Raw genomic sequence first — 20,518 nt, 5'->3', positions numbered from 1 at the left:
CTGCACTTTAAGCTATATATTTATAAGCAATGACTGACACCATCTTATACGAGTGCATGAGTGCTTGCAATTACAGGTTCATTTGACAGCGTCAGCGGTATAATTGAGACCATTGGAAATCCCGAACAGTTGTTTTGAAGAACGATTAAAGTGGATGACTCAGCGATTTAAGGGGGATGAGTCAGCGAATTAAAGTGGCTAATTAGCGTGGCTAATTAAACAGGCTAATTAATACATCGGCACTTGGGCTTTCGCCTTCAAGTCGTCTTAGGGATGACATAAGAAACCCTGTGAACTTTTAATGTGTTGTACGCCGGGCAATTCCTACGTGTGTGCAATCACAGACAAGCGCATACATTGGTTGGTCGATTCCTCAAGCCTCTACGCGGCGGTAATGGCCACGTTCGCGACAGCCCTTGAACTCACGCAAAATGACATCGCTTACGGCCGCTAAATTTCGTCTTGTCTTCGCCAGTGACCGCAACCTCTAGCACTCTACAAGACAAGGTTTCATCGAAATCGTGACAACAATGAGGGGGAAAAAAGACAAAGGCCGCGGATGTTGTAACTGTCTATCCCCTTTGATGGGCCCACCCGGGGCCGCGTTCAAGGTTGATCCGTTTCGGGCACATCCCTCTCAGTGCGCTATGAAGCAGCTGACAGGATGCCGGTCGCTTAAATGAGGCGCTGCGTCACGCAAAAGTGAAGGTAGCCCCGAAAGTCATCAATCGAGAGCACGTGCTTGCACTGTACCGCGGCTAAGGGAAGGAGAAAGAAAAACGGAGGAAGGAAAGTGCTATGAATGAAGCATAACTGCGAGTCGGCCTAGTTGGAACAGATTCATTTTCTTAAATTTTTGCGCGCAAAGAAACAGGGACGAAGAAAAGGAGACACAAGGACGAGCGCTTTCTAACAACTGATGTTTATTATTGAAGAACCACCGGCTTAAATACCCACAGATCTGCGCGATCCTGTCAATAGAACATGTCAAGAGCGCATAAAAGTGTACATAAAAGTGTAAAGTGTAAAAGTGCTATGAATGGGCGCGAAAAACTCAGGGGGTCAACACTAAAAGGCAGTACAACAACATAGACAAAAATCTTCTGAACAAGTAGTAAACAATTAAACGGGTACACTTTAATGGATGAATGATACGGCCGACGAATGAGGTGAGGTGTGAGACGGGTGACGACACTTACAGTCCACTGATATTAGCTCGGATGAGCGGGCAGTTCGGAAGCCATGGCGTGATTGGCCGCACCTACGAGGCCAGGCCGACCGCATGTGTCATGTGCGGATTTGCGCGGATGTCCCGGCTTGCGGACCTCGTGCCCCGGTGACGGGGAGGTCAAAGCGGAGCAGCTGGGATAGTAAAGGTACTGCATACCTCCGGACGACGTTAGCAGCCGCTCCTCTTTCTGCGTTGGCAGTCTCGGTCCTAGCCGCGGTCGCAGTCCCGGGTTTCGCGGCACTTTTCTACGAATGTTGCACGAAGAACTCGATAATTCAGTGCAACAACCGAGAGAGACGCCATGCTGATGATAATGTTCTCAGTATAACTGTGACACACACACACACACACACACACACACACACACACACACACACACACACACACACACACACACACACACACACACACACACACATATATATATATATATATATATATATATATATATATATATATATATATATATATATATATATATATATATATATATATATATACCCGCAGAGTTTCTTACAGTATTACCATAATAAGAAAATCTGCGGTGGCATGTACTCAGAATGGAGGATCGGCCAAGAATCGGGTGGCACGTATGCTTGCTTGCTCGTTAAACCGACCATGGTGCTTATTCACTACAGAGGACCTGCCAAAAAAGCCGGGGGTTAAAAGGGAGGAGGGAGATAAAACTTAAGAGGAAAAGTAAGACAGGTAAAGGTGCATTGCAAAAAAATAATATTGAAAAAGACGTATTTTATTGCCACTCATATGAGTGAGTAAAACGTATCATTTAAAGAAAGAAAGCCAGTAGGGGAGTTCTCTCAATTATTTCTAATACGATCGGCAATATTGTGAAGGGTCCTATTATTACACCAACAGGCTCCACGGCAACACTGACATCTCCTTCGTCTTTCATCCGATCATCATCCACCCGCCGTGGTTGCTTAGTGTCTATAGTGTTCGGCTGCTAAGCACGAGGCCCCGGGATCAAATCCCGGCCACGGCAGCCGCGTTTCGATCGGGGCGAAATGCAAAAACACACGTGTACTTAGACTTTAGGTGCACGTTAAAGAACTCCAGGTGGTCCAAATTTAATTGCTCGCATGCATTCGTTTCCTGCTTCTTTACCTCTGCCTTGCTGTAACAGGAAGCTGTTTTGTATAGTAGCTCCGATTAAAGCGCAGCTTCTTTTGGGAAACCGATTAAGAGGCACTACGGCGTGCCTCTTAATCAGATCCTGGTCTGGGCACGTAAAACCCCGTAATATAATTTTTTAAATCATCATCGGGCAAAGGGGAACTTCAGTGATGAACGAGAATGACCAACGAGAGATATGCGCTGCCTTTTGTTGTGTTTGAAACCGGCTGCTTCCCAATCGTTCAATTTTGCTGTCATTGCGAGGCAACAGTTCGCCATCCGTTAGCCCCAACGCAGTCGCAGCTGGCTTAAAGCTTCCTTGACTGGTCCCTGATGGGATGGCCCGGCCATCTGGCACTACGTCAGGAAATTGTGTAATTTGCCTCGCACTGCGCGTGGGGGTTTTCTAGCTTATTTGCTTTCTCATGAGCAGTAACGCTTGCCCACTACGAGGTCCTGGCCAGGAATATTTTTAGGAGGAAACAAAGATATAAAAGCTTAAATATACAAATTACGTAGGAAACGTGCAGACAAAGGAATCGGTGACATTACAAGGAAATGCATATATCTGTCTAGGTGTTGCAAGAAAAGAAAAAGTGCAGATAATAAAAACAGCTGGACAATATTAAGAAATTTCGAGAACTTCCATAATGAAGAATTTCCCTAAGTTAACACGGGCGATGTTATGTCCCTAAGTTATGGCGCAGAGAGTGTCCGAAATATCAGCGCGAGCGTTCTTGCCACCTGAGCAAAAATCTAGTAACATTATTGCTCATTGCACCCAGTAGATTCCGCCGAATACCTCAAAAACGTTAGTTCTGACTGGCAGTGTTGTGTTATCGTCCGAATTTTTCTTATCCCTTTCTGATGTCCTGAGATTCACCAGTGCTACCTAATTGCTGATCAGCTAACCACATTCTTCCTTTTTGTTGTATTACTATCAAGAAACGGCTTCAGCTAGAGCAAAACAGGGGTAATTGAAGATCGCTGAAAGAGGCCTTCGTCCTGCAGTGGACATAAAAAATAGGCTGATGATGGCAAATATGATGATGATGATGTAGATCAATAACTATCCTTCTTTTTGCAGCATAAGATAAATAATTATTTATCCCTTTCCATCGCTCACCTTGTGGCTCAAGCGCCCGTTAACTTTTTTCAACACTCGACTTTTCTATACATGTTGTCTCTTAATTGCTTGGTATCCGCCCCAGCCTTCCTTTCAAAGTCTGTGACATTTGAAACTCCGTTTTCTCTTAAATTGCACTCTAATTACCTATTCAAAACATTCTTCAGTTGCCTATCTTCTGCTTCACATATACTTTCATTTCAAAATCAAAGGGCGCTACACTTTTTTCCTGTATTCCCTGACTTCAACTAAAGACTACCGTCACTGTACGCAACTAATATGGCACGAACTGTTCTTTCAGTACCCCACGCACCCGCCACGGTAAGCCCATGCAGTCGCTATGGCGTTGCGTTGCTGCGTTCGAGGACGCGGGTTCGAACCCAGTCGCGGTGACCGTCATTCGATGAAGGCGAAAGGCAAATATTCTCGCGCACTTACATTTAGGTGCACGTTAAACAAACCCTAAGTGGTAACAATTAATCTGGAGTCCTCCACTACGGCATGGTTCATAATCAGATCGTGGTTCTGGCACGTAAAACTGCATAATTTAATTAAATAATTTCCTTATTAACATTGTTAGCGCAAACTGTTTGTGCCAGCCGCTTTTCGTCAGTGTATGCCGCACAGCAGCGGACGTGGCGGCAGGCACCCGAAACCTTTGTCTCGACGCCCACGAGACACGAGTGCATGTACAGCAGCTGCACAAACCCCGGATGCGAACCAACGAACCGAACAGGCACCTAAAGTATGCGCGGCTTCTCTTTGCTACCGCCAGCTGCACGGACGGCTGGGCTAATTGCTCGCATTCGTTTCTTGCTTCTTTTACCTCTGCCTTGCTGTAACAGGAAGCTGTTTTGTATAGTAGCTCCGATTAAAGCGCAGCTTCTTTTGGGAAACCGAAATATCAACAGAATTCAGCGATTTTTCCACATCTTAGTAACTCATTTACTGCGACAACAGCGTGCATGCACTTGCTATGAGTATGTAGTCATTGTATACATGCTGCTACAATCATTTTGTCTAATACGTATTTTTTGATGGACGTTGGACACTTTCGTAGGCAGCATTGGCAGGCAACTTCTGTCTGAGGACGCTCTCCTCGGCCCATGGCCTGATACTGCAACTGCAATGCGGACAACGAAAGCGCTGTTTAAGTTCCTGCTTGTCACGAAACTAGACGAGCGGCTCTAGAAGGATCCGTCGTGTAATGTACATAAGCATTCACTCCCGTTCTCCTCATCATCATCCATCCCAGTACTTTCTCTCCTCTTCCTCTTCCCCAGTGCAGAGCAGCAGACTAGAGCGCAACAGTTGAGGCCGAATTCTTCACTTTTCCTGTCAATAAAATATATATCTCTCGTTTAGGGGTTGCAGGCCCCGTCAAGCCTAGTATTGTGCTTTTTTTTCTACACTCGTAAGAGCTGTATATTTAATTATGTACTGTTGTCACATAAACTGTGACACTGACGTGTCTTCTAAAGAACCACTTCATCCTCGTGATTTCGAGGAAGTCTTCTTCTGCTGCTTGCCTACTGTGGCCTCCGAAATACGTGCTCAGGCGTCGTCTCTCTCGGGGATCTGTGTGGCGCGCTAAAGACCCCACAAAAATTTCTATGCTCTAATGCTGCGCTGCGCAACATAATGGTTTGCGAGTGGGGTGTGTGTTCCATTCCGTTTTGAAGTCGTTCTTGGTTTTAGTGCAAACAGTGCGTTCACACAATACAATACAATACAATACAATACAATACAATACAATAATATATAATACGTTACAATACAACACAGCTTCCTTCTGCACAATATACCACCGGGGCTTGAGTTCAAATCCCAGTGGAGGTTGTGGGCAATGTCATGCTTTTCTTTGCTCTGTGACCAGGGTGCAGTCGAGAATGAGTAGGTGGTCTGAAGACTACGGCGCGATGACGTCGACGGCTTGATGATGACGGCCATTCGTCGTCGGCGTAACAGAAATGAAGGACAGTGCGAACCGTGACGAGCGTGATAAAAAAAAAAGAATTCCGGCAGGACCGATCTCACGGTAAATGCTACCGGTAATGCGTTTAGCATTGGGCCAATGTAGCGACTCACCGTATTGCCAACGCCGAAACGTGTATATAGCCGGGCTCCTCTCTTATGCTTCCCAGTGCACACGCTGCTCCATCTAGTGGCGCCACCGTAAAGTGCGCGCAAGCCGCGGCCTCGATTCCACCAGTTACCCAGGTTGGAAACAAAGAGGTTCATTGAAGGGCAGCACAAACCGACTGACGAGTACCGAGCGTTCCAAGTCGCAGTCAAATAGGTTTTTAGAGCGAAAGCTCTACTACGCCATGTCTCGCAGGGTCATTCATCGCGTCGCAATGACCTTGAGCTGCCGGAGCGCAAATGTGGCACGCGTGACGTCACGCCACGTCATCCGCTGCGGAGAGGACGTCGCAGCTGCCCTCGCTCGGAGCCTCGCCGGTGCGGTGCCACGTGACTATAGGCGAGGGTTTAACGGCTGCTTCGTCGGCGCTTGGTCGCTTGGTCGCTCAGTCTATCTCAAGGGCTGCAGAAGATAGCGTCAACCTTTCCCTTTCCACACGAACCACTTACTACTACTGGTCGCTCAGTCTCGCCATGGATGGCGCGGTGGCTGGGCTTGTCGGTGCGTGCGCTTGAGCGCAAGCGACAGGCTGATTCCAATCATCCAGTGGATATAGCTAGACGGCAGGCTGCGAAATCTCAAGCAAAGGCAAAATTGGCTGCTGAAACACCGGAGCAAAGGAAGGCCAGATTAGCACGCTATAGAGAAGCTTACCAAGCGCGGAAGCGTGCAATAATGACACACTGTGTGATAGTCTTTGTAAAACCAACCCAATCAGACCTCTCTCACGTGATAACTAGGTTTACAAGAGCTAAACCTTAGCCAATACTTTTTAATGGGGTTAGCATTCTTATAGAACTTGACGTACTTTCCAGGGTCTGTCTGTCTAAAGATTTTCATGCCAAATAGGGTAACTGGGTATTCCATGGTCCAATAGACAACACAACGAGCTGTGCCGAGGGAACAGGGCCAGAAACCAACCGTCGGACCAACCATAGGTCACAGGGTATGTGGTATTGCGTACTTATGTGCCGCTCTTCAACGAACCGGCTCGGCTGTTTGACATCGATACGGAAATCTGCCTGGCCGGAAGAGGTCTCGCCTGGTCTCCTGAAAATACTGAGGAAATTTGGGACGCAACTTATCGTCCATTCACGCTGCTGTTGCGAGGAGAAACAGCTGCAGGTCAGCAGGTCGTAAATGAATGCATCTCCACGAAACGCAAAAAGATTGAAGAGCGGTGCGTACCACGGGTCGGTGTCAAAACGGTTCGTTGAAGAGTGGCACATAAGTACTGAAGTACTCTAACAATGTTAATCGCATTAAAGGAAAAAAAAATGTTTCCAGTGAACGTCATAAGACTCATCTCTGCCCCGCCCAATAATTTGCTACACATCCCTAAGAGGCTCGCTCCTGTCCCGCGACAAGTGATCCATGTTGAGGCTTCTGCTCAAAGGAACAAACAATGAAGAAGCAGCTCATGACGTGACATGGAAAATATTACACAATCTGTATGAAATGATGTTCTGCTCATTAAGTGGCATACCAGTCTCTGTTTTACAAGCTTAACCTCGATTCGCTTTATTCTATTAAATGAATCTTTTATCGCTTTTTATTAAAAAAACGAAAAAATAAACTGCTTTTTTATTCTTTTTTAAGTTCTCTGTACATTTTTAAGAGCCCTTCTTGAGGCTTCCTCCTATGTAATGGCACGACGACTGTCCCAAGTAATAGAGGGGCAGAGGGAAATGCCGTAGTCTGTTGATTTCATTGTCTTCTTTTAACAATGAAAAGCAACGATAGCGACGATATTTTTGTTCTTACAAAGCAACAAGGCGCTTCGCTGACAAGATAAAATGAGGCGGGGGCGGTGGGGAGGTGTGGGCTTTGAGGAGACTTTCGAAGACCGGTGGGCGACAAGGACACCAATTGAACGCTCGGCTATTTGACAACATCGATACGGAAGTCTCGCTGACCGCAACAGGGCTCGTCTGGTCTCCTGAAAATACCGAGGAAATTTGGGACGCAGCTTATCGTCCATTCACGCCGCTTCTGCGAGGAGGAACAGCTGCAGGTCAGCAGGTCGTAAAAGAAAGCCTATACACGAAACGCCCAGCGTATCTGCGCCGCCGGTGGGCGACACGTCAGCGTCGGGGGTCCCGAAAGAGCAGATCAGTAAAAGTTTTCTCGCTGTCTCTCGGACGCTCTGTGGGATATTCGTCTCCGACGGCTCGGGAGAAACGTACGTGTAGAAACTATCTTTGCATGTCCTGGGCAATTTGATTGCGCCGTAATGAATGAATGGAAATAGCCCTTTCAGAACGTGTCGAAGGGGACATGTGGGTGAGCGTGCCTTCTGTGTCATTGTACAAAAAAAAAAAAAAAGATAGGTCGTTTTTCTTAGCCGTATATAGGACTTGTCTGGTGCGCGATATGCGCACGCAGAATTCTGGCAAATTGTATTATTTTACGTGTTTTCTACGTCTCGTGTCTTATCTTACGTTATCTTAAGCATTTGGGTGATGCATTTTATGACTAGACGTTTGAATAGCGCTTGGAGTGGTGTTGGCCGGGTTTGCGCATACAAAACGGTCCACCGGGGTGAGGGCTTTCATTAAACCTTGAGTTGTAAGTTAGCGCTCGTGTGTCCTGTTTCTAAACCTTCAGCTCAGTGCATTACACGCTACTTTCACTTTTAAACAATTTGCTAGCTTACCCGAACGTGAAGCCTCCCTATTGAAAAAACACATATGCCCCATAACTCCCACATCTAATAAGCCTATATGAAGCTATATAATCCTATATAAGATCCCGTTTTTTCCATCGTATGGTATTGGATGTGGGAGCTATAGGAAATACAGATTTTATTTTTTTCTGTAGGGATATTGGCATCTGATTGTTCTGTATTGTTTATTGTTTTTGTTGTTGTCGTTGCCGTCGTCATCGTCCCGTTCGAAGCAAGAACACACACACACTAACAATAAAGCTTGCCTAACACTCTACGTCCCCGTTGACACTCCACTTCGTAACTTGACAGCGTTTCTCGTTCCTCGACGCCCAGCAGGGAAGAAAATGACGCCCTTGCTCGCCTACTGGAACATCCGCTCCCTGGGACAGCCCGCGCGCAACTTGCTCGTCTACAAGGGCGTGCAGTTCGAGGACAAGCGCTACCAGCACGGACCGCCGCCTGAGTACAGCCGCGACGAGTGGCTGCGGGAGAAGTTCACCCTTGGCTTTCCCTTCCCCAACATTCCGTACTACGTTGACGACGACGTCAAGATCACCCAGAGCGTCGCCATACTGCGCTACCTGGGGAGGAAGCACGACCTGGCCGGCCGGTGAGCAGCCGCTCCGCTCAGGGAGCGCCGAACGCGTCTGACGTGTTCACTGCGTCGTGTCAGCAGGATATAAAAGCTCGATACCCACTTTGAGGGAAGTGGGCATGCCAAAAGCCGGAAAAAGCTGAGCGCGCACTATGCAAGCCTCTCACACGAAACTACACAGTGAGTTTGAGTGTCGCTCTAACGCTAGCCCCTGGTCGCATACCACGGGACGCATGGCCGATCATGTACGCGTTCAACCAAAGGCGTAGTACCTCGGTGTCACGTTAAGAGAACGTCAATATTCTTTGCATGAGAGTGAAGTCGAATAACAGTTAAAGAAAAATAAGGAGTAATAAAATCCTTTTATACTGGCGAAGTGTCCTTTCAAGACTCTATTTGCACTGATTTGGCAGAAAAAACAAGAACAAATGCCGAAATTTCCCTTTCTGGATTTCACGCATATGTCGAGGTGCTCGTCGTTCAGTGTTCCGTCACCAATATCGAAGTATTTTGACGCGTTTGGGCTGTCTTTGTTCCAAAGAATACTTAGCCTATAGCACGTTAGGTCAAGTCCTTGCTTAACTAAGCGTATGTTTTGCTTGTCGATAAGCGGTTGGCTAAACCTGAGCAGATGCAGTCAAATTATACGACCTCACGAGGAGCTATGTGCGGGAACTCCTGGCAACGTCACCACCTGTCTTCCGTCACGAGGTACTAAATCACCCCTCGTGATGTGTTTTACCTTTTTTGCGTCTTTTCCTACTCTCCAAACTTCCACTGCACTAACAATGTCCCTACGGTATTAAAGAGAGAGAGAGAGAGAGAGAGAGATAAGTGCCATTTACCGGCGCAGCTTAAGATAGTATTCCTCCTTTCGGTCCCTTTAATTAAAAGCTCATCTGGGCAAAAATGTGTAATGGAACTGCTGCTATGAACTATGACCTGAGTTGAAAGAACGGATCTGTACGTGTCTATAAGTCTGAAAAAGAACGTCAATGTACAATTACTGCAGGGTCAGATAAAAGGAATGGCCTGACAACTAATTGCATGGTTGCTCCGACTATCAATATAAATCTTTTGTTTGGAGCCACGCAGTAAAGATAGTACACAGATGACAAGCTTACCGACACAAAAGCCGAAGCTGGAAAGAGAGAGAGATATATGCACTGAAAAGCAAAGTAATTAAGATACAGAGATCACACATGAAATAAAGGCAACAATTTAACGAATTTAAAACTCCAGAACAGGAACCAACGACACAACAAAGGTAAAATTCTACGACCAAAATCCCAAGAAAGGCTTGAAAACCCGTTACAGTAACACACGAGGCAACCGAAAATAGAAATACAATAACTGTATGCGTTCAGAGAGAAAAAGACATTAAAAGAAAAATTCAGGGAGAGTGACGCATTTTCTTCAATGCAAGTATCTTTTTTTTTTGTACATCCATTCAATTGGACAGCGTGTGCAAGTTAAAGAAGTCGCCATATTTCCTGGTCAGATTGCGGCAGACACCTCAGGCGGCAATTACACCATGTACAGAGAGAGAGCAAGGAGAGGAAAGGCAGGGAGGTCAACCAGAAGAGCATCCGGTTTGCTACCCTACACCATGTACACCTGCCGCCTAAAGCATGGGCGTGTCTATATGAACCTTTTTCATTTTTTTTTCTATGGCGGACGGGCTGCAATAATCGTAGCAACCTTGTATAATTGGCAACAATCAAATATTCGCTGAAACCAAACATTAAATTGTCAAACTAGGTATTTAGACTGGCCAGGTAACCATTCGATTGGTATTTAAAATTTTGCATATTCGCACACCTCTAATAAAATATAGAAGGCGATACATATGAAACAAAAGATTTGTGACGTGTACTTGGCTTGCTCCTTCTGCTCAGAAATGACCAAGAGACCACGGAACTGGACGTGCTCGAGCAGCAGGCACGGGACATGTTCCTCGCGATCCCGTACCAGGCGGCAAACGTGCCTGGCGGCAAAGGAGGCCTCAAGTGGTACGCCGAAAACATGGGCTACGTGCTCGAACCGTGGGCATTGCACCTGAGCAACAGGAAGTGGGCTCTCGGAGACAGGCTGACGTACGTCGACTTCATGCTCTACGAAGGGTTCGACTGGCACCGAGAGTTCAAGCCGCAGGTTGTGCAGCAATACCCGCAGATCGCGGAGTACTTGCAGAGGTTCGAGGAGCTTCCCAACATCAAAGAGTACTTCGCCTCGGACAAGTACAACAAGTGGCCCATTCTGGGGCCAATGCGGCCGTGGGGCAACAGGAAGTGAAATGTATATATACTGTGGATGTAGGGGTGCGGGTCACTGGCGACGGCGCTTTGACCTTTATGCTACCGTCTTCTGTCTACCTCTTCTGTCTCAATGTCACCCACTTTCGTGGCGTTGGACGAAGAAAAAAATCAACGCAGCGAAAAATAATAATTGAAAATTTTAAATTCTATATTAGTGCCGGGATAATTATTCGATCAGCTTGCTGTTCAATAAAGATTTTTGTGAGAAATACGGGCTCTCTCGTTCGAAATTATGACAAGCACAAAACTAAGCAAAGTACAGTGTAGTTGTGTGCCGAATCTAGTCTCGCGAGCAATCGACTTGAAACACGTTGAGTCGACTTCAGTCTACTTGACTGTGATCACGAACATGCGGGCTGCGTGGCCACGCATTATCTGTTTGCTGTACTCGATTTACAGAGATGATGTCATAGATCAAGGCGTAAAGGCAGACTAGTCGGTTGCCACAGCTTGCATTCGTACTGGCAGTGCGAAATCGAAGAAAACGCGCACCCAAGGACAAAGGCTAAATAAACGAAATAGATACATGCCTGTGCGTTTTCTTCGATTTTGCACTGCCGGTACGAATGCAACTTACAGGGATCGGGTTTGGTGCATTCAGTTATACTATAGCTAAACATACGTACTGTGTTCACTTGCAACGGTGACCTGTTTCATAACATAATTACGTGAAACCGACCTACTTATTGATAGCACTGCGCCAGCAACGACGGGAGGCGTGTCAAGAAAGAAGCGCTGACACAACTAACTTTTTAAGCGAAGGTAGAGCTAGAATGTCAGTGGTGCAAATTTAGCGGCGGCGCCGTGGGAGTTGTCGACATCCTAATAATACTCGGTACGTACGAATCATTGGCAAGAAGAAATGTAGCAGTGGAATGGACGTTACAAAGGCTCACTGTGATGCTCCTGGAGGCTGCGTAGTCGACTCTATACGTTCTATATAGCGCGAAAGGGAAGCACCCATTTCTGCATGCTTGCTTGCTTGCTTTTGGCGTTCAGTTTGCTTCTTAAAGCTGAACAAAATCTTGTGATGGCAAGACCTTCGCAAGGCATGTGCGTAGCAAGTCTTTGCAATGGCCCCCGCTTTACAACCTTCGAGTGCGCGGAGTCAAAAGGCAAGCAAATTTCAAAGGGAGCAAAATCAAAAGATTTTGTTCAGCTTTATAAGAAGCAAACTGAATCGCCTCAGAAAAGCTGAGCTCCCTTTTTATGTTTTGACCGCAGTCGCTGAGTGCCTGCTGACAGCAACAAAAATGAGATCCGGGACGCTCGCTCGAGCTCGTCAAAGGTGCGACAACGGCCGAAATAAAATTAATTTGGTCGGAATTCCGTACATTGACGTAGTGGCCATACAATCTCAGGCGAATCGCCGGCAGATGTAATGTGGATGTTTTTTTTTTTTTCTGTACCTGAGAGGGCTACAGCTATCGGTTGTTTGGGGCCATAAACCCAAGTGCTCAACCCAAGATGAAAACCAAGATGAAACCCAAGATGAAACACCGCAACCATTTCGTTCCTTGCACTGAAGGGGTGGTGTATTCCCTACCCCTGTCTTGCGGCAAGCAGTATATCGGCTAAACAGGCCGTAGTCTGAATGAGCGGCTAAGGGAGCATACCTACAGCGTATACCCTAGGCGACATCTGGCCACCTTGGTATTCACTGCCAAGACTACGGCTGCGGGGCCGACATTGGGACGTTGTAAAACGTTACCGGGACCAACTTGCACGAGAAATTCTCGAGACTTTGGAAATGACTACGCTAGCAACATGTGCGTTAGCAGGGCTTCGATCGCTTTGCCTAAAAAATTGATTTTATTGTTTCTTGACTTTGCATGTCTGTGCGCGCAAACTGCACGGCTTACAGTGACGATGTCTGATGGACTAGTCCTTTTTCTAATTTCTTTCATCGTTATTTCCTTCTTTTGTTATAGACTGCGCAAGTATATATTACGCTGTTTGTGACGAATAAACCTTGTTGTTAGTCAGCACCATGTATTTGTTCTTCTTTCAGTGGTGTTCCTTCTTTCGTGCTGTTTTCAATTCCAAGTAGGTCCTACCAACTCGCTCAAGCATCTACTTTATCTACTATACAAAAATCTTTAGCCATCTCCGATAGAATATATATCTCAGAATGATACCAGCCAATATGTCAAATTATCAATACACTGAAAAAAATTAACAAAAGGGGCGGCAGTGAATGCAATTATTGATTGCACCGAAATACTTACAATTTATTTCATCACGACGCTGCTAAAAAAGGCCGTCGAAATCAACGTTAAATATGAGCACAGGCCTTTCACTTAACTTCAGTATAATACCAAACAATTATCACTCATCATTAATACTAATCTTTACGTTTAGTTTACACATGAATGCGATGAGCATCCCCTCCGGACGAAGCGAGATACAAGTGGTCGGACGTGTGCAGCTTTAGTCTGGGTTATCGTCTGACTCTGATATCCCCGAGGCAGGGGAGCGCTGACCTGCGGACGCCTCTGCCCTCCTGAGATTACGGCACGGAAATTTTAGGTACAACCTGCTTTTGTGTAGGCTTCTGTCACTGCGTGGAGACAGAAGCAGCGTTAACAAGCCATAAAGCCTCGCGACTTGGCTTAGTGCAGGCGCACGCGACTGCCAGGTGACAATTAAGCCGCTGTCGCAGTCTACAGTGACGTTTCAAGTCAATCCCGGCCTTTCACCTTAGGGTTCTTCTGGGCCACAGACACAAAGTGCCCGCAAGAAGGGCTTCTCAGCTTGGTGAGTAAGTGGAAATGCTTTAGTCGTTCAGGTGTTTAGCCTTTTGTCACGTTCGTTTCTGTCTTCGACCGTATATCCATCATCATCATGGAATTTGCTCTTCCGCTGAAAGACAAACTATTCTCTTAAGGGTCAGTTGTCACTATCCATTTGTCAGCCGAGTCCATTTTATGATCGCATATTTATTATTTTATCGCTCCATCTAATGTCACAGGTCCTCTGACCGAGCAGTGTATATCTTAGAGAGCTTCAGTAACCAAGATAGTAGAAATTTGGGCGTCTTGGCTCATCATCTTCGTTCTTCCGTCTGCGCTATACAACCCGTAGTCACCACTCCTGTGTCAGCCGAATACATTCTATGACTGCGTATTTTGAGTTTTATCGCTTTATTTGATCTTCTGACACAGCTACAGGTTTATTGATGGATCAATGTATCTTTTAGAAGGCGTCCGTTACCGTGTCGTTGGTCAGCCGAACCCATTTTGTGACAGCATAATTGGGGTGCGACAAGTGACCGATGTCACATATGAAATCGTCCCCGCCGACCCTCTCAGCGTCGTCGTCAGCTGCAAGTGGCATCGTCCACGTGGCCAGACTAAAGCCATACCACACCTTTCCCCACGTATGTGTAGCTTAAGCACCGGGATGGTGCTTCTACTGCCGGGGGTGATGATACGGAACAGCCGCCGCAGTGGGGCTGCACTGAAGAGAAGGATGACGCTGTGTTCCCGCTTGGTATAGCGTCGCCATCTTGGCCTCCGTTGGCTTCCTTGTAAATAAATTGTAAACAGCCTCGAGCATCAGCTGCACGTTACAATATTTAATATTTTATCACTCCGTCTAACGCTTTTTAACAGAAACGATAATCTAAATTGCTAGTTAGTTCTCCGTCAGAGAAGGCAGTGTTTACGCGCGATCTGACGGACACCAACACAGGCAATTTTTCTGCCACACTCGCGACGTTTCACCCTTACTGCTTCATTGGGTTAACGTTAACTAATCTCAATGCTACTTTTTTTTTGGCTACAAGGTAAATAGATATATATTGCACATTATTATAGATAGTGCGCCCTTAAATATATTATGTATGTAATTATAGTTAGCGTAATATAGCCTTTTAAAACTACCATATAAGAATAAAAATATAATGCACATTTTATATACTCACACTTTGTCGAGCTTGAGTATAATTCAGTTCAGTTCAGTTTTATTCCTTAAAGGCCCCCTTTTATAGGGAGGGGGGGAGGGGGCATTTTCTTTCATTTTCACCTCCTGTCAACAAAGTTTTGGGAAGCTTTTATCTTGTAAAAGCTAGCTCTTGCCTTTTACTAGTGATTTGTTTCGGACCATTGACGCCCGAATTATTATAGATTGCATGTTTCAGGATTTTTCCCAGGCTTTTGATTTTGTCTCGCAGGAATAACTTTTTGTAAACTAAGCAACCATTGCGTCGATATTGTGGTTTCAGAGTTGCTCTTGTGGTCTTTGGTGTGCTGCAGAATTCTGTTCTGGGGTCTTTATCGTTAGTAATCTATGTTAACGACATCCCTACTGAAATTACATACAGTATCAAATTATTTGCTGACGACTGTGTTGTTTATCAAACTATCCCTAGCGCTTCAGACAATGTAATACTGCAGGAAGATCTCGATGATATCTCTTCTTAGTGCTCTGATTGGCTAATGAAGCTGAACGTAAATGCAAAAGCAGGCTATATCTGACCTCATGCAATTAATCCTAGCCTAGTACTATACGTTCTCAGTTCTACACCAGTGTATAATTAGAGCCTCTATATATAAAATCACATAACAGAAAACTTTTTTGTGATTTGCGTGTGGAGTACTTATCTAACAATTCTAGCTAAACGCATTCCGGGATTCCTAGGACACAATTTCTCATCCGCCACTATCCCGATGAAATTATCCTTATACAAAGCACGAGTACGGCCTAAACTGCAATATGCACGTCCCCTGTGCGACTCCGGGCATGCTTCCTTTTAATTAACACTCTTGAGGTCACTCAGTTCCCATTTTGTCCACTTATGCCCGTCATGCTAACGTTTCATCTATGAAACTAACCCTCGGTTTACCTGACCTTGCATACGGCGCAAGAGATGCCCGTCTAAGTATTTTCCATGAGATATATTACACTCACACGCCTCCTAATCAGGCCGCAAGTCTTACTTCGTACGTATTGTACTTAGTCACGCGTTCACCTTAAGTTAGAGAGCCGATATGTCAATCGAGCGCACTTACCTGAACTCTCACATCCAGCTAGCGCCCTCCAGTACACAGAATGAGATCCCCTCCCTGCCTGAGTCTCTGCTATCACCGACAGCACAAACTTTAACGAAGTGTGCCACAGCTATTTCATGCCATCCCACTTCTCTCCATAATTACCTATCGGCCTCGAGAGTATCGACAACAATAAATAAATTATTAATAGATAGCCGAGGGACAACGTGTAGACATTGGAAGTAATCTGCCTCTTCGTGCTCTATTGAGCTTGCGGCTTGTAAGCAAAAGAGCTGCGCAGCACAACGCCCGGTACGCTCGACAAATGACGCCTCCGCATTGGGGCGCCGTATCGATCGAAAATGCAAAGGAAAACAACATGGAATAGACGAAGTAATGAAGCAAAGCGCACTCGAAAGGAATAAAGGAAGTGTCAACTGGGCAAATGAGACATCGACGAGCAAATATTAATAATATTTCATTTGTTCCAGCGGATAACCTACTGAACAGAATTCAGGGGGGGGGCTCAGGGGGGGGGGGGGGGGGGGGGGGGCTCTTATTTTGCTATTCGCACCAATATAAAGCCAACTGACAATGAAGCGAAGGACAGCATAGGGGAAATTCACTGTCGTTTCTAATGAAACGTGGAAATAATAAGGAAAAGGCAAAATCAAAGTGGGCGAAGAGACAACTCGCCGCCAGCGGGAGCCGAACCTACAACCTCCGCATTACGCGTGCGGGGCTTTGCCAATTCAGCTACGGCGACGGCTGTCCGGGGAGTGTTATCCAGCGCCACCCGTGGCCAAGGCGACGAATGTGAACGATCCTGTCAGCCGCAGTTGTCACGTATTACGTGAACTTAGGCGCAATACAACTCACCAATAAAGCCTCGTATGCTACCTGAAGATGGCTAGTCCAACGTGCTTTAATTAAACGTCTTCCATTTCAATACCGTCTTTCTCTTTTCTTCTTTCAAGCTAAAGGGAGAAATCATGGCGCCTGTTCTTGGCTACTGGGACACGCGCGGATTGGCGCAGCCTATCCGAAACCTGCTCGTCTACAAGGGAATCGATTTCGTGGACAAGCGCTACAAGTTCGGTCCGGCACCCGGCTACGACCACGAGGAATGGCTCAAGGAGAAGTTCACGCTGGGACTCCGGTTCCCCAACCTGCCCTACTACATCGATGAGGATGTCAAGCTGACCCAAAGCTTGGCCATACTACGCTACCTTGGCAGAAAGCATGGACTGGCCGCAAAGTGAGGAACCGATTGATCGGAACGAGTCCGTACGCTGGCAGTGTTAAGCAAATTTGCCAAGTTTAAGTTGATTTCAACGAACTCATCTAGTTCTAACGCAATCATGTCTTGAACACGCACACACAAAAAAGAACTGTGGCGTCGAAGGCATGAAAAAAAAAAGCATTCTGCGATTCAAGTGTACCCTTGCTAGCACCACCTCCCAGCCAACAAGGCAGAGAAGTTTCCTCTCTGAAATTTCACGCATCATCTAAATCCCGCAATGAAACAACAGTGCTAAGTAGATTTAAAAACGTACTCAGTGTGGCCAGAAAAAAAACTAGACATCCTAAAAGGCCTGTTTGGTGCTGTTGATAAGTGGGATGCGATCAAAGGAGTGGTGGCGGAATGATTTCATATTTCCTATTTCACCCAAGTAGCGCCAATGGGTGTCTAATTTGTTATCAAACATCATGTCGGTACATTCTGTGTAATATGTTTGAATACTTCAACCTAATCAGCCTGAAAAAATGAAGAAAGGGCCGCGAAACAAGACACAAGTGAGCACTCATGACTTCGCGTGTCATCAAGATATTGAGTGATGAGTCGCTTTAATCTTTACATCTATAAGACGCACGTGGACGTCGTACCACTGTTGACATTCTCGTCAGCCGCAGTAAGCAGTCTTCTGGGAAGCGTTCAGAGTTTTCAGCGCTATTTCTTCGTCTCCTCCGCTCACGACTTTCAGTCGTGCAAGAATAACAGAAGTTGTGCTGTGCAAATCATACTGGTCAAAGTTTGTCCAAATCCGAGCCACTAATGCGCAATTGGCCAAATTTATTTAGAATTCTCAAAGTTGAATTTTGAATGGCAGAGGAAAGAACGTAGACTGCATGGGATGTGTAAATAGACAATGAATAATATTGTGATTTCGGGATATGTAAAAAAATAACAAGCAGTATTGTTACGTGTGACTTAGCACCTCCACCAAGAATGGTACGTGTAACTAAGAAAATTATACTGACAAGTTATATTAACAATGCTATTCAAAGCGCGGCCAAGATGACAATCGCTTAGCATCGGTACGAGTGTGTCTTCCTAGTAGTCTTCACTGCAGCCATGCTCAGGCGGCCATCATCGGCTACTGCTTGCTATCAATACAAGTGAAATGATATACAATATACAAGCTGAACTCACTACAACGCAAGTACACGAGCGTTTTTGCATTTCGATCTGTTCTTATCGATACAAACGTAAAGGGATATACACGATAATCAGCGACTGCACAGCTAAAGCGTATGAGCGCAGCGGGGTGGTAATTACCGAAAGAGCCGCCTTAAAAAATGCAACCTCCGAAATTAACATTTTTGCTTTAAATTTGCTCTCCTCCCTTGACGCCTGACGTTGTAAGGGCATCTTATAGTGTTAGTAATAGATAGATAGATAGATAGATAGATAGATAGATAGATAGATAGATAGATAGATAGATAGATAGATAGATAGATAGATAGATAGATAGATAGATAGATAGATAGATAGATAGATAGATAGATAGATAGATAGATAGATAGATAGATAGATAGATAGATAGATAGATAGATAGATAGATAGATAGATGTGTCTGCCAACAGCCCAGAGGCCTCGGCCACAGCACACAACGCCATGTGCTAATTATTTCTAGCACACAATCAGGTATACATATATTTGACAGCAATTTCGCATGCAAGGAATGCGTAGAATTGCCACTGTTACTGTAGCATATTAATATATTAATTAATTTTGCCACGATATATTGAGCACGTCATGAAATCGAAATGAAAGCACAGGTATGCTTTTCCAACCCGTATCTCTACATTTCCCATCACTCTTTAGCATCTTGTCCCTCTTTCTCTCTCCTTGGGTCATCTTGACCGCAGGAACGACAAGGAGTTGGTCGAGCTAGACGTCCTCGAGCAGCAGGCCAGGGACCTGGTTCTCATCCTGGCCTACGGAGCGGTGCCCCAGCCTCGCTACCGGGAGGGTCCTCAAGTCGTACGCCGAGAACATCAAGGACATGCTCGAGCCGTGGTCAAGGCACCTGGCGTCCCGCAAATGGGCGCTGGGAGACAGGCTGACGTACGTCGACTTCGTGCTCTACGAAGGACTCGACTGGCACCGCGAGTTCAAGCCGGAAGCGCTGGCCAAGTACCCGCCGCTCGTCGACTACCTGAGGAGATTCGAAGAGCTGCCAAACGTGAAGGAGCACTTCGCGTCGGGCAAGTACAAGAAGTGGCCCATCACGTGTCCCCGGAGGCCCTGGGGGTACTACAAGTGAAGCAGTCTCGTCGTTCGGCTGCGCGCGTTATATCCCCTGCAGTAACGGCGTTCGCATTTGTGTAGGCCCTACTTCTTTTGACATGTTCTCTCCAGTGGTGGCAAGGGAAAAGCCATGGGCATGGAGCTTCAGATAAATCGAACCCCTGCGTACTCAACGTGGCTTCATTTCACTTCAATGTGTTTCTTTTTGCTAAGCATGCTAACCTTTGATGAATACACTACAACGTTGCACGGGATGCTCGACGTGGCTGGTTCAGTCAACAACGGCAAAAAAAAAAAAAAACAAAAAAAAAAACATGGTTTTTCTTCTTTCGTAACGTCTGCAATTGGTAATAAACTTGTGCATGCTCGTCCAGCCGGTGACACGATTATCTTTCTGAAAAGACGCTTAATATGTTTGGCTGTATACACTAAACCGATAATCATTGATTCTGTAGTTGTGATGACTCATTATAGAATACAGAAAGCGTCATCTTACAACCGCGAGTTTCTTTCGATGGAGTCTGCAGCGCCTCAGAATCGCGTAACTTTGACGTATTTATCCACAGCCCCCTCACCTGACCCACTGCTTGGTGTCGATAAAGTTGTTTCCTTCTCCTCCTCCTCCACAGCCCATCATAATTCGTGACTCAAGATCCACTTTAACCAAACTAGGAGTATCCTGGCTTGACGTTGACTTAATACCATTAAAAAGCGTCCCTGCAAAGTTGCAAAAGGGAAGAACGAACTACGTACGCGTGTATTTTTCATCTCCTGCAC

At 45.9% G+C, this 20,518-nt stretch overlaps 1 protein-coding gene and 1 pseudogene across 2 annotated transcripts; both read left to right on the top strand.

Annotated features, from left to right (window-relative positions):
• Nucleotides 1–7,535: 7,535 nt before the first annotated feature.
• LOC119444121 (glutathione S-transferase) lies at nt 7,536–11,424 on the top strand. Of its 2 annotated transcripts, none has more exons than XM_037708595.2 (3): nt 7,536–7,816; nt 8,636–8,912; nt 10,796–11,424. In XM_037708595.2, exons 2-3 carry the CDS (start codon nt 8,647–8,649, stop codon nt 11,190–11,192), a joined length of 663 nt encoding a protein of 220 aa, XP_037564523.1. In that variant the 5' UTR covers nt 7,536–7,816; nt 8,636–8,646; the 3' UTR covers nt 11,193–11,424. The 2 variants fall into 2 exon arrangements, with proteins under 2 accessions (XP_037564523.1, XP_049519831.1); XM_049663874.1 differs by having other exon boundaries at nt 7,540–7,816; nt 8,639–8,912.
• Nucleotides 11,425–13,770: 2,346 nt separating this feature from the next.
• On the top strand, nt 13,771–20,026 carry LOC119444120 (glutathione S-transferase Mu 2-like; annotated as a pseudogene).
• The last annotated feature ends 492 nt before the right edge of the window (nt 20,027–20,518 follow it).

The sequence above is a fragment of the Dermacentor silvarum genome, chromosome 3, assembly GCF_013339745.2.
Source record: "Dermacentor silvarum isolate Dsil-2018 chromosome 3, BIME_Dsil_1.4, whole genome shotgun sequence".
Lineage (NCBI taxonomy): Eukaryota > Metazoa > Arthropoda > Arachnida > Ixodida > Ixodidae > Dermacentor > Dermacentor silvarum.
Note: the sequence above shows the minus strand (reverse complement) of the source record. Positions and strands in the feature narration are given on the sequence as shown.

What these genes read in the sequence shown, in the direction of transcription:
- LOC119444121 (XM_037708595.2), top strand. Translation starts at nt 8,647, where the DNA reads ATGACGCCCTTGCTCGCCTACTGGAACATCCGCTCCCTGGGACAGCCC. An exon ending in AAGCACGACCTGGCCGGCCG is followed by an intron (nt 8,913 to 10,795) that starts GTGAGCAGCCGC and finishes CCTTCTGCTCAG; the next exon opens with AAATGACCAAGAGACCACGG.